General features: G+C 52.7%; 1 protein-coding gene across 2 annotated transcripts; it reads left to right on the top strand.

Annotated features, from left to right (window-relative positions):
- Window positions 1-2,631: 2,631 nt before the first annotated feature.
- TLX1 (T cell leukemia homeobox 1) lies at window positions 2,632-12,416 on the top strand. Of its 2 annotated transcripts, none has more exons than XM_065843867.2 (3): window positions 2,632-3,735; window positions 5,241-5,478; window positions 8,983-12,416. In XM_065843867.2, the coding sequence occupies exons 1-3, from the start codon at window positions 3,267-3,269 to the stop codon at window positions 9,203-9,205; spliced, it is 930 nt and encodes a 309-aa protein (XP_065699939.1). In that variant the 5' UTR covers window positions 2,632-3,266; the 3' UTR covers window positions 9,206-12,416. The 2 variants fall into 2 exon arrangements, with proteins under 2 accessions (XP_065699939.1, XP_065699940.1); XM_065843868.2 differs by having other exon boundaries at window positions 2,633-3,735; window positions 5,277-5,478.
- Window positions 12,417-13,898: the final 1,482 nt, after the last annotated feature.

The raw sequence follows: 13,898 nt of genomic DNA, 5'->3' as shown, positions 1-13,898 counted from the left end.
TCAATAATTCGCATTGACTTCCGGGAGTCTCGAATCCCAGTTGAGACCTACCTCTTCCTGTCCTTTTCTTTTGTGCTCCCTGGGCAGAGAAAGACCTGACTTACTTTTAGTCTCTCTCTTGGCAGATTTTATTGTCCAAAAGCTGTTACCTTGGACTCAGCAGCCAGGGGCTACAAGCCTCATTAGCCAGCCTGGCTCACTGGTGGAGGCCTTGTGATTTCTTGATGCCAGTCACTCTGGGGCCCTCATCATCTGCTCAGCCTTGGTGATGTCTGGTGCAGGGAAGGTTGAAGGCTTTGGCCTGTATTGAGCAGGGGCTTTGGTATGCACAGGAAGCATCAGGCAGCTGTGTTATTTACTGGGGAGAGTGAAGCTCCCTGGTCTCAGCAGCAGAGCTGAGTCCCTCTGGATGTCAGAGCCCACTGGCAGGGGACTCTGTGGCATGGCATGGCATGCTCTGCTGCTTCCCTGTGGAGACAGCCTGATGTGCTCAGGGCTGGTGAGCAGGCTCTGCCCCACGTCCTCTGTGTGGGAAGGGGTTGGAGAAGAGGCCCAGGCTGGTCCTGGTGAAGGGCAAAGGCAGCTGCAGCCCTGGGGCTGAGAAGATCCCCTACCCGAGAGCAACCTCCTGGCCCCTGCTGGCCCCAGCTCTCACTCCCTTCCCTCTCGGCTCCTCCTAACCACAAGGACTTTGGTTGATGGAGCTGGCGCCAGTGAGTTCCCTGAAGAGTTCAGAAGTCAAGAAGTGAGGCAGGTACTGGGAGGGGGGGAAACCTGACCCTGGCCGGCAGGCAGGGCTGGGCGGCGGAAAGGGGGAGCCAGCAGGCTGGGCACTGGGCACTGGCTGGGCATGGGGCTGAGGGGTGGCCATGAACTGCTGCTGCCTGCTGTGCCCCCACAGCCTCCCTGCTGTGGGGCCATAGTGGTGGGTACAGTGATAGTAGTAGGTCCCCGCTGGAGATCTTTGGCTGTCACAGCAGGGTTGTGGCTGGGGTGAAGGTGGCAGGATCCCATGGGTGCTGGTGTGTATGCCTGTGTCTGTGTGTGTGTGTGAATGCACACAGCTGTGAAGGTGTGAGAACACATCTGTGTGAATTTGTGTGGGTACAGGAAGGGTTGTGTCTGTGGGAGTGGGGGAGTGAATAAGAGTTCACAAATGTAGGTGCATGTGCAATCAAATGTGTGGGACTGTGTGGCAGCATGGGTGTCTGAGAGCTTGTGATGGTGTTTGTGTGTGTGCATCTTTGTGAGGGTGAGGCTATGTGAGTGGGTGTGTGTGAGGATGTGGATGTGATAGTATGCATAGCAGTGAGTGAGGAGGTGTACCTGAGTACATGGGCACGAGTTTCTCTGCCAGTGCATTTGTATTGCATGGGGGATGCCCCAGAGCAGACTGTCTTGTGGGGCCCTCACGGTCCACAGTGAGTACCAAACTACCAGCACACTGAAGACAGAGGGCAGCGTTTGCCCCAGGCGGGGAGGAGGGGGCTTGCCGGGCCAGCCCCAGCCGGGAACGGGGAGGATGGAGTGAGCTGCCTGGTGCTGGCAGACCACAAACCAACGGGGGAACCCTCGACACTGCAACCGGGAGCTTCGGTGCCGGTTGGACAGAACCGGTCGGCAGCGACAAGGGTCGGCGGCAAGCGGCAGGAGTCAGCCATGCCCCGGCCCCATCAGCGGCGCTGCCTCCCTCCCGGCTGCGCGGAGGGGGAGCACCGACCGGCCAGGTCCAAAACAAATTTTGCAGCAAATTATGGCAGCGGTTTTATTTTATTATATTTTATTTTATTTTATTTTATTTATTTTTTTTTTTTTTTTAAATTCGAAAACACCCATCTCTCCGCGGGCAGGCGCGGGAGGGGGCAGTGGCGGAGGCGCGACAGACTGCGGGGCCGGCAGCAGCGGGTGCCTCGTTCAGCTCACTCCGCCGCGGCGTGTGCCTTTTTCCCGTGAGGAGCAGCTGGGGCCGGCCCCCAACCGGGGGAATGAGACCCCACGGGAAAATCTCCCCGGCCCCACCGCGGTTCTCCGGGGGCAGGTGTGACCCGGGCTGCCATCGCCTCCTCCCTTAAGAAGTATCTCCACGGGCCTGGGCATCCGTGGGGGGCCTCCATACAGCCCGCATGTCCCTCTCCTGGGCTCACGAGATGGGGGATCTCCCTTCTCCTCCTCCACGACTTTTTAAGAGATTCTGGCTTTTGAAATCGAGAGAACTCCTCCGGAGAAAAGGGGCACGGCCGTTTTGGGACCCCTCCAAGAGGGGATCCCCCGCACAGGATCAGCTGGCGGCCCCCGGGGATTGCGGCCCCGTGCCACCCCCAGTGCCCAACTTCCCCGCGGGGTTTGGCAGTCAGGACCCCAGCAGCCCACGGCCACAAACTCCGGGACAAAATGTCCCTCTCCGCCACCCGGTACCTGCCACTCTTTCACCCACCCCGATGCCCTGCGCGCACCCAGCTCTGACTTTGTAAGGCCGATCCGAGTAGTGATTTATTTGGGGGGGAGGAAGTAAGAGGGGATTGGGGAAGAAGAAACTCCTTTTCTCGTGTGCTCTTCTCTGCTGTCATTCACTCGGCTCCTTTCAGCATCCAGCCAATGGAGAGTGAGGGCCTGGGAGCAGCAGGCCTGGGGTAGCGTGATTGATGGGCAAGCGGGGTGGCGGGGCGATCGCACTCGCACTTCGCTCAACGCTGCGCTGCTCCGCGGGGCTCTCGGCTCCTCACCGCCCGCGGCGGCGAGGGGTCCCCGGGGCACCTTCGCGTGTGTGTTTGTGTGTCTCTGTGTGTCTCTCTGTTGGGTGAGTGGCTCCTGGCTTGGGGTGGTTTTGTCTTGTTGGCGTGAGGGTGTATGGTCTCATCGAAGCGGGACCGGTGTCCGTGGGTGGGGGCGTCACGTCTCTGCTCCTGAAGGCTCTTGAGTCCAGGGTGTGTGTGTGGCGCGGTTGTGTCTCGCGTGTGCACGGCTGTCGTGTTGTTCAGCTCTTGTTGTTTAGTTGCGCATGACTCTGCTGTTGTGTCTTCGGGTTGAGCGTGTAGCTGCCGTGTCCCGGTTCTGCGTGACTCTGCTCGTGTGCCTTGAGGTGCGTGACTGCCGAGCTATGGGACTGAGCGTGTAGGCGGCGTGCCCCCGCTGTACTCGGCTCCGTTGCGTGCTGTTGCCGTGTTTTCGGGGCGGTGCGGGGCTGTGCTGCCCTGCCCGGGGTGGAGGTGCCGCCCCGGTGCCCCGGGCCGTTCTGTACGGCTGCGCTGCCGGAACCGGACCACGAAATGGAGCACCTCGGGGCTCACCATCTGCACCAAGGCCAAGCTGAGCCCATCAGCTTCGGCATCGACCAGATCCTCAACACGTCGGAGCCGGGTAGCTGCATGGTGTCGCACCCGCGGCTGCAAGACTCAGCGGACTATGGACTGGGCTGCATCGTGGGCAGCGCCTACAACACGGTCACGGGTGGCTACGGGGCGAGCGGCGGCACGGCCGGCGCCTACACCAGCACCTCTTGCAGTATGGGCGGCCTGCCCGGCTCCTACAACGTGAACATGGCGGTGAGCATGAACGGCAACACCTTGAGTTCGGCCGGAGGGGTGATCCGCGTCCCGGCCCATCGCCCGGTGACCGGCGGCGTGCACCAGCCCCTGTCCGCCGCCGTGCCGGCTGTGAACGGCATGAACAGTCTCACGGGGCTCACCTTTCCCTGGATGGAGAGCAACAGGCGATACACAAAAGACAGGTTCACAGGTGAGTCGGGCCACCGGGACCCCCCTCTTCCCTCCCTGCTCCCGCCGTCCTGCTCCCTTCCCTGCCGCCCGGCCTCGGCGCGACAGCCAGTGCCCGCCGAGGAAAGCACGATCCGGCCGCGGGTGGAGAGGCGACCACGGATCGGCCTGGGAAGTCGGTCCCGGAGGAGACCAGAAGCAAGAACGGGTGGAATATCGGGCGCATTCAGTTCCCCCTAAAATGCTTTTTTTTTTTTTTTTTTTTTTTAGTTTTTTGTGTGTGGTTTTTTTTTTTTTCCCTCCAGCGGGAAAGGCGGGCAAGGGGGGAAACGGGACGGCAAACTCCTCGCACCTCTCGCAAGCCCTGAGCACGGCTGCCCGCTCCCCTCCACCCGACCCAACACTCGGGGAAAGTTTCCTTTAAAACAGAGGGTTATTTCGGGACCAGAGCCCAGGTCGGTGGGAACGGACCCCGGCGGACCCGGCCCTCGCCCGCACGGCAAGGCCGGCCTGTTGCCAACCGTTCGTACTGTCGTTTTTCCCGTGCATACTGTAACTGAGCAGTTTTTTCCATGCTGCAGGTTTCTGCTCTGCCTATCCCCCGCCAAAACAGATTTTTTGCAGTCCCGATCCGAGTCGAGCTTGGGCTGTAACCGCTTTCCGGACCCACCACCGTTTTTAGGTGTATCTGGGCTCGTCTTTCGCTACTAACAAAGCAATATCTCGATCAACAGGGAAAAAAAAGAAAAAAAAAAAAGCAACGAAATTGCAACGGGCAAAAAAAATTGGCACCCGCTCCCGTAGCGCCCGCACCGGCCCTTATTCCCGGGGGCAGAAACCGAGGTCAGACTTTAGCTTGGCTCAGGCATGGTGGTGGGCGAACAAACGGGCCGTTCCCCCTGCAGACACCAGGCTGGTTTTCACGGAGGCACTTCCCGGCCCGCGGCGGCTGAAACACGCTGCGAGTTTTCTCCTTTTTTTGTGTGTGTGTGTGGGGAAAAAGAAAACAAACAAAAAAAAAGAAAACAAAAAATATTTAAAAAACAACGACAAAACTGCAAAGATACAAGAAAAAATTAAAACCAAACAAAAAAACCCACAGCACAACGAAACGTAACTCCCGTTTCCAACCCGTGAAGTTATTTCCCGGGTACGAAACGCTGGGGCCGAGGACGGCGGCGGTTACTGCCGCGGCCAAACGAAATTAAGCCGAGTGCTGTTTTCACGAAGCGCGGAGCCCCGGCCCGTGCATGTCCCCTCCGCCCCTCGCCAAGCACCTCGCCGGGCAATCGGCCGCCTCCTCCGTAGCCAAAGCAGAGCGGTGCCCGGCGGGTACTCGAAGCGTCCGGCGAAGGCACCGGAGCCGCAGACGCGTTTTTGCAGCCCGTGCGCGGGTGTCGGCGGCGAAGCAGCGTCTTCGCAGCGGGGGGGTCCCCAGCCCAGCGCCCGAGAGCCGGAACCCCTCTGCTGATGTGTCGCTGCTTGCTTCTTTGCCTCTCATCCCCCCTCCTCCCGTGTCCCCCCCAGTGGCCCTCTCACCCTTCACTGTAACACGCCGTATAGGTCACCCCTACCAGAATCGCACGCCCCCCAAGAAGAAGAAGCCGCGCACATCCTTCACCCGCCTGCAGATCTGCGAGCTGGAGAAACGCTTCCACCGGCAGAAATACCTGGCCTCGGCCGAGCGCGCTGCCCTGGCCAAGGCCCTCAAGATGACGGATGCCCAGGTGAAGACTTGGTTCCAGAACCGGCGCACCAAGTGGAGGTGAGCGGTTTGGGGGGCTCGGCAGACCCGGGGGGCAGCTGCTGGGGCAGCCCCGGTGGAGCAGGCCCGGCTGCTGCCGACTCTGCTAAGGGTGGCTGAACACAGGGTGTGAGCCCTCCAAGTGCACGCATCGGGAGGTCACACGTGTGCACAATGTGGATGTGTCTGTACACGTGCATGGGAATGTGTGTGCGTGCACAGCCATGTGTGTGCGTGTAGCACCTGGGGGTATGAATGTGCTTGTAGAGGGTGCGTGTGTAGGCCATGTGGGCACATGCCTGTGTATGTGTGCACATACAGTGTGTGTGTGCACCTCTGTGTGTGCAAACATAGTATGAGTGTGTAACTCTTCACAGTGCATGTGAAGGCTCTGTGCACCTGGGTGTGCACACATGCAATGCGTATGTGTGTGTGCCTCTGTGTGAGCATGCATGTGGGTGTGTGTGCAAACTGGATTGTCTGCATATGGGTGCGTGTGCAGTGTGCATGCAGGCAGTGTGCTTTCTATTTATATGTATGCATGTAACATGAAGGAATGCATGTGTACGCGGTGTGTATGTGTGGTGGTGCTGTGGAGAGGTGCGGGTGGTATCACGGGGGCTCAGTGGGTGCAGCGGTTGCAGCAGCTCTTTCCCCTGTAGCAGCGTGCAGAAGCCCCCGTTCCGGCGGGGTGCGGCGCTCGAGGGCGGGGGACAGCGACGGCAGGACCCGTCGGTGCACGGCCGCTGGACCCTCTGGCGCCGAGGCAAGGCCTCACCCCGGCGTGGGAGCGCGGCTCCGACCGGATCCTGCTCCCGGGTCTGCCGGGATGTGGGGCCCTGCAGAACGTGAAAATTCTCACCCCTGCGGAGTTTAAGGCACCTCCTTGCCAAAATGCTCCTTTTTTTTTTTTTTTAAATTTCGTTCCGGGCGTGCGGTTAAAGCCGGACAGGAGAGGGAGAAGAGGCTGGGCTTTACAAGGAGGCTCCCGGGCTCCGTCGCCGTGACCCGGAGCTTCCCGCAGCGTCCCCAGGGGCGTCACCTCATTCCTGGGAGCATTCCCGGCCCTGCCCTGGTCTAGGGACAGGCATATTCAGGGAGGACCTGGGCAAGGGGCCGCTCCCCTGGCAGGTCAGGGGACAGGGGTGTAGCAGGGTGCTGAGCACTGGACACTTGGGTGCAGGCAGGCAGCAGCTTCTTCAAGGCAGGGGAATATGGTTTACCCGGGATCTCCCCGAGGGTGAATAGGACAGTGATTGCATGGAGATGCAGAGATTGGAAAAGAAATAAGGGACAAGGAACTTGAAACCAAGAATGTGGGTGAATCCCCCATTCAGCGAGTCCTTTCCTGAAAAGCTCATAGAAGAGCAACTCCCCAAGTGCCAGGAAGTCTCCAGCTGGAGTGATCTCTGTTAGCCAGGAGCAGAGTCCTGGAGGAGGAGCACTCTTGCCGTGGCAATGTCTTCCGACCTGGTTCCCTAAGGAAGTGAGGCAAATGTGGTTTGGCTGGATCTTCATCTGTCTGTCAATACTCTTTGCGTCTGTTGGCTAAGTTAAGTCCCCTTTGGCAGTTGAGCACAGGATACAAACCTATTCATACATTTCACCAAAAAAATAGCTGGGTAAAGAGAAATGAAATCCCTTTTCTGCTTAAGGGAAAGGCTCAGCCATGGTACTAGACATGGGAGAATCTCCACTGGCCTGAGCAGCGTGGAGTATCTGAGAGTTGCTTTAAGCTCTCTGAGGAATTTAACTGTTTAAATAAATGCAGGCTGGGGAGAAAGTCTTGCCTCTTGCCTGGGCACCTCTGCTGGAGCAAGGTGCTATGTGACCCTCTCCCCAGATTTAGGTTTTTGTTTGCGACATGGGAATTGAGGTTTAGTTCCTTCCTTTGACCGAGAAGATTTGAACCTACAAATCCCAGCCTGACATGAATGCATGAACAAGCCAGCTGCTTGGAGCAGGGAGGTGTTTGGGAGCCTGGTGGTTTTTGCTCCAGCTGGATGCTTGCAGCCACCATGTTCCCAACTGCCCTGGATATGGGACTCTCTCTGTTCTCCCAGGAGCATCTCTTCATTGTGCAGGGAGTCATTAAATATTCATAGATGCAGAGACAGAGCTGCTCCTGGGCTGTGCGGGGAGCACGATTGCTGCTCTGAGCCCACTCTTACCGGGATGTCTGACATGAAATGTTGGCACAGTGATTGGAGCAGGGATTGAGCCCTGAGCTACCTGCTCCCAGGCAGGAGCCCTGGCCACATGCTTGGAGGCTTCGGTGTACCAGAGGCCCATGACCTGCATCCAGCCCTTGCCCGCTTCCCTAGGGAAGAGACAGGGACCCCCTGCCCCGTGCTCTGAGATGGCACCATGGAGCTCAGGGCTGCCACTTCCAATCCCCACAGCCAAAGAAAGTGAGATATCTCATGTCCCTGAGTTGCTAAATTAAAAGCTGCCATTTCCCCTATCGCTGATCCACTGAAGCTGCCACGAGAGTGTTGTTTGGGCCCAGGGTGAGAGCAAGGGAGAGGATGCTTTGGGCATCATCCTGGGACCAGCCCTGTGAACTGCCCCCAGGCTTTCCCAGCAGCATCACTGAAGGTGCCAGGTGACATTCACCAATAAAAGCAGAGGCGACTACAGTCTGTAGCCTCCAGACTAACCCATCATCCAAGCAAGGGTGATTTAGGATTTTCACTGTGGATTTAAGTGTGTTCAGGTCATTCCTACCTATACCATCCCCTCCTCCCAGACAACCCAAAGCTGGGACCCAACCAGCACTGGAAAGGGCCCCTGCAGGCCCCTTAATCCCCACCTCGACAGGATCAGCTCCGCTGGTGTCATTCCAGACAGATGCGTGCTCAACCTCTTCTTAAAAATGTTCTCCACCCTGCCCAGACAGTTTATTCTGGGCTTTGATTTGTCTCACTGCTAATAATGTGTTTCTAGTGCTTAGCTGACATTTTGCTGATTTTTGACCTGCCTGCCATGGGCGTGTTGTTGCTTTCATCCAGACTCTTGTCAACTGGCCACCACAGCCCGGCAGAGGAGATGGCAGGCCAGGGTGACATTGTCTGTCTCTCAGCCATGTGGCTCTGCCAGTTGGTGGAGTCTCACCTAGCTTCTGTCCTGGGTTCCTTGGTGGGATGTTGTGTGCTTGGCTCTTGCCGCTGTGCACTGAGCATGTTTGCAGGGAATTGCACCTTTTGCAATCCCATTGTATGCCCCTTTGGGTGTTTTGGCTCTGTTTGGATTTTTCCCATGGGCAGAAAATACATCAGACTGGTAGACTGTTCCTGGCTTTCTCTGATGGGAGCAATTTTTGCAGGGGCCACTAAGACAGCCCCGGTCCCTAGTTTATGTGCCTTACTGGCAGTTTGTGCAGGGATGTGGGACCATGCTGTGGTTAGGCACTCTCTTTTCCTACTTCTCCCCAGCCCTAAGCACCCAGCACGGCACAACCCTTTCTCTGTGGAGACACCTTTCTTTTGCTTCTCCAGGCCCCCTTAACTGCTCCCTCTCTCCTAGGAGGCAGACAGCGGAGGAGCGGGAGGCTGAGCGGCAGCAAGCAAACCGCATCCTCATGCAGCTGCAGCAGGAGGCCTTCCAAAAAACTATCAACCAGCCCATCCAAGCTGACCCCATCTGTGTGCATAACTCCTCCCTCTTCGCCCTCCAGAACCTCCAGCCTTGGTCTGATGACTCCACCAAGATCACCAGTGTCACCACTGTCGCCTCTGCTTGCGAATAAGACTGGCACCCATCAGTGGCACATGCACCTTCTGCCAGTGGGACTGTACATGGTGGGACACGTGTCATCCCCAGTGGGATGTGTGACATACCTATTTGTCCCCAGAGAAGGGTGGCACCCTGTGATCCCCTGACCACTCATGAATCCCATGTGTCTGGCCAGGAAAACCCTTCATGAGGACTGAAATGAAGGGAAATCAATCGAAAAACTTTCCCTGCCTGTGGGGCTGCTGGAGCAGCAGTGGTGTCTTGCCTCCCTCCAACTCTTGTTCTCTTGAAAGTCTCTGGTGCCGACCATGAACTTGCGGACATGCTGCCAGACAAAAGCTCAGCCCTGACAGACAGGGCCGCCAGCATTCACCCAACCGGGGAACAAAAAACTTCCTTTGGATTCTGCTGGCAGTGGTGCAAAGCCTGGGGTCACCCTTATATATCCATCTATAAATATATATATATATATATAGTGTGTATATATATATATATGTGTTCTTTGGACTGGTGGCTTGAAACAAAAGGAGGACGTTCCCTGGAAAATATGACTCTTATGAAAGCCTCCTCGGGTCGTCTGTACCGGAGACGTTTAGGGATACAACAAATGGAGGAAACAGCAGCAATTTCTGCTTGCACCAGATGGGAACCCTTCAGAGCTCACCTCGCCGTCTCTCCTCCCCTTTTTCATTAAATTTTTCTTGCAAGGGGGGAATAAGAGAAGGATCTGACAGACTCCTGAGGACGGTAAATATGATATCTCAATTGTATGATGAGCCCAAACTGTCCCTGGCTGCCACAGATTCTGTACCAATCAGTGTGTATTTTAATAACGAGAAGACCTTGCTGGCAGTTTGTGGGGGTAATGCAGTTTCTTTCTGTGGATTATTTCCATATTATTTGCAAAATGTTGTTCGATGTTTTATTTTACCTGTTTCCCTTTAGAAGGCAATTCTTGATGGCAAAAAATCAATTTCACTTTCAACTGTTTAACTTAGTTGTTTCTTTAATTGTACTGAGGGAATGACAGGCAATTAAACAAAGCACTTCTGATAGCAAATGCCAGGAATATATACATATATATATATATATACACACAGTATATATTTTTCAGTTACTTGTAATCTAAAAACAGCACTGCCAATGTAAACATTCAGTACAAACAAGCAGTCAGAAAAACTATTTTCAGTGAGACTTTTAAAGGCTTTTTTTTTTAATTTATGCACTTATGAGGTGTTTTATGTGTATTCATTTTATAAAATGCTTGTGTAATTTATGTGGAAACGCAAAAGAAAAGAAAAAAAATCTCCAGGGTACTGAATAAATCATTTAAAGCCTTGCTCTTCCCTGTCTATTAGTTTCCCAAGAGGAGACAACGTATCACAGCTAATGCTGAAGCCTCTGCCACTTGTTTAAAATGAAAAGCTTTTCCATTTGACTTTGCTCAGGTCCACTTGGCTTTGGAAGCTCCAGAGGTAATTTACTGTATTTTAATCCCTGATCCTGTTAACATTTTCAGGCTTTGACCCAGCAGTGCATTTAGCACCGGCTTTAACGGGAGCCCTTCTAGAGGCCTTGCTGGGGGTGACAGGAATTGCTCAGGGGCTTGTCCTTAAACACACATTGAATTATTTCTTGAATAATACCTTGGAGTGGGGTTTCACCTGGTTGGTGGGGGGAATGGTGGTGGTAGAAAGATATTAAGGTCTGAAACTTTCTATATAAGGTGGGACTTTGATATAAAGAAATCTATGCGAGTACATTTTAGAGGCAACCTTCCAGGGATTTATTCTAAGGACCCTGTTTTCTGCTCATGCTCAGCCTTGTTTGGGAATATCGTCCCCAGCTTGGCAAGCCTTTCTCAGAGGAAAATCAAACCAGGGGGAAAACTCCCATCGGCTTCCTTGGGCGAGATTCCCAGCTTTACAGCCGGGAAAGCTGTGTTGACTTCAGCCTGGCCTTTCCTTCCAGCACTGGGAATTACTGGGTAAAGGATGTTGGAGAAGAGCACTGAAAAGGGTGGCCGGCCATGAGCCTCTGGCAGGGACCCCCTGATGTGGCCCTGGAGGCCAGGCTGCCTGTGGGACATGGGTGACAAAATACCCCCAGCCTTTGATACCCAGTGGCTGACGGTGCTCATGGAAGCGGGGTCCTCTGGGAACGGCATTGCTGGGAGCTTGTTAAGGGGGCGTATGAATAGCCTGCTTTATCCAAAATCTGTTATTGCAGGATCAGAATGAAAATGTATGGTGCTGCAGGATTTTCCCATCCCGCAGTCCAACGCATGAGTGAACACAGAGAAACATCTGCAGCAATGGAGAGTGGAAAAGCAAAAAAAGAAAAAAAAATTATAAAACACAGGAAAACAAGTAAATACAGAAAAAACCCACATTTTTTTGAGATATCTTTAAAATATACTTGATAACCCCCCCAAAGATAAAATAAAATAGCTTGTATTTTTTTCCGAGATAAATGTCACAGAAGTCCTTTGTTTGAATTTTGTTTCATGTCACATAAAGATTTTTAGGAGTTGATTAAGCTAATTATTTAATATGTGCCCAACTTTGGCTACAAATATAATGCTGGGGTTAGGGCTTACTCCTTCAAGAAGCATTGCTGTGTACAAATCTTTAATGATTTACAGTTTGTTGCAGTGTGCCTTTTTTCTCAAGGTTTCCATGTAGGAAAAAACACCAATCACAAAATAATTTTAAAATATAGGATGATGGAGCTCACTGTTGATATTAAAAGTGTTTTCTATTTTATTATTATGACACATCAATATCTTAAAATTTAATTCCAAGACAGCCATTTTATAATATCCACATTATGCAGTTCATATTCCAAAATGTTCCCCAGCGAAGTTCAGTGCATGATAATGCACATTCAAGGGCATGTGTTTAGATATAGTATTTAGCTACATCTTGTTCTCAAAACTGTTGACTTCCTCCTTATCATTTCTTTACTGTTAAACGAAAGGCCAAAAGAAAAACAAAATAAAGAAATTTTGGTATGAAATTACAATACGTGTAACGTTGAAACCAGAAAATAATCCCCTGGTCTTTCTTGTCCCTGGAACAATTGCTTCTGGAAGGGCTTTCTCTTAAAATATTTTTTTTATGGATTAATTTTTAAAACTGGTTTAGTGACAGGAGTTGTTTTTGATATCTGCATATGTGTTTCCAGTTATTAATATGATGATCTGTACCTAGACAATAAAAGTTGCCTGAAATATGATGGAATTAAATCAATAAGCAATGACATGAAACAATGACACATAATGATATGTTTTGTATACTGACATCACCTCAGCTATATCCTGGGGCCATCCATACCACGGTGAAGGCTGATTTAATTTTTTTGTATTATGCCTATTTGGGAACAGGATAAAAATTGCGTGAAGACACCTTGAAAGTAATTTCCTCCTTCCCTCTCTCTCAACATATGGTGAATCCTGAATGTGAAATGTTTTCCACTGTTTGTCTGTATCTAGGAAATACAGACCAAGGCAGAGTGAACCTGGGGAAAGCCTGTGTGACACCCGCAGCCGGGGCACTTGAGCACAGCAGGGGAGTCCACTGTGGTTGTGCACACAACTGTCACCTGCAAGGCTGCCAGGGACCAAGGGCTATCGATCACCTTGGGTTGGCTACAGTTATGCTGAGGTTTTGAAAGCAGTATTGGGGGGATAGGGGGAAGCACCTCTTTGCACGAGCAAGCAGAGTATTAAACATCTGTGAGGAGCTGGAAGAGACGAAGCCCAGCTGGACGGGCTGCGGTTGTCTGGGTTTGGTCCCAGCTCAGCAAACTATGCGGGCAGTAGGGAACCAGAGGTCTGGCCCCCATTTAGCCAATTAGTTAAGCACATGAGTCATCCAAACGAGGATCAGTTGGTTTATCTCTGTGAGAGATGGGCCCAGGGAAAGGCTGAAGGGTCTTTACTGGAGCCTCTTGCCTTGAGTGGAGCCTGCAGTTGTGCTTTTTCCTGGGCACAGGCCAGCATGTTTGGTCCATTGCAACACATCTATGCTCCAATTTCTATGTGAGAACTTGGTAAAGACCGCACGTAGCTTTTCTCATGCTGCATTATCCTGTCTATGGGGCATTTGTTGTGTATTTAATGCTATTTTCTCCTGCAGCAGCTTCTGTGAGAATCACCTGTATGTGGCATTTGCTGGAGGAAGACCCAGGTGGGTGTATGTATCCTCTAATATGGTTTGTATACTTGATGATAAAGAGAGGCTCTGACCACACAACCCCCCATATATAAGATAATTTTAACTACTTCACCAGGACTATTGATCAGTATTTTTTGACGTTCTCCCAATTAACCAAGCCACAACAACAAGAAAAAAGAAAATCTGAAAAGGGGGCTGCTACCTCTGTGCGGCATCAGCAGGAGCCCAGCCCCACGGGAGGCAGCGCTCTCCTTGCGGCCGAGGACGGCTTACATGCAGATGGGGTAGAAAACACAAACCGATTTACTGACAAAACTGAGAATGGCTTTGCTGAAAACTGTTTGGGTTACATTAAAAGCCAGCCCTGTCTGGGGGGCTGGGACAGCTGGAACTTTTTGAATCTTTTTTTTCTTCTCCTTCTGCCAAAAGCAGGCTGGCTGAGTGATACTGATTTCTTTGTGTAACAGTGAGCTTTGATGGTTGCTTATTTGAAAAACATTTGTGAAATAAGGTTTGGCATTATCAAAA

This window comes from Patagioenas fasciata, chromosome 8 (assembly GCF_037038585.1).
Source record: "Patagioenas fasciata isolate bPatFas1 chromosome 8, bPatFas1.hap1, whole genome shotgun sequence".
Taxonomy (NCBI): Eukaryota; Metazoa; Chordata; class Aves; order Columbiformes; family Columbidae; genus Patagioenas; species Patagioenas fasciata.
This window is presented reverse-complemented; position numbering and strand designations above follow the sequence as displayed.

Bases quoted from the DNA above. Each gene is read 5' to 3' on its own strand.
- TLX1 (XM_065843867.2), top strand. From the start codon at position 3,267: ATGGAGCACCTCGGGGCTCACCATCTGCACCAAGGCCAAGCTGAGCCC. The intron at 3,736-5,240 runs GTGAGTCGGGCC...TGTCCCCCCCAG, and splicing joins CACAAAAGACAGGTTCACAG to TGGCCCTCTCACCCTTCACT. The intron at 5,479-8,982 runs GTGAGCGGTTTG...CCTCTCTCCTAG, and splicing joins AACCGGCGCACCAAGTGGAG to GAGGCAGACAGCGGAGGAGC.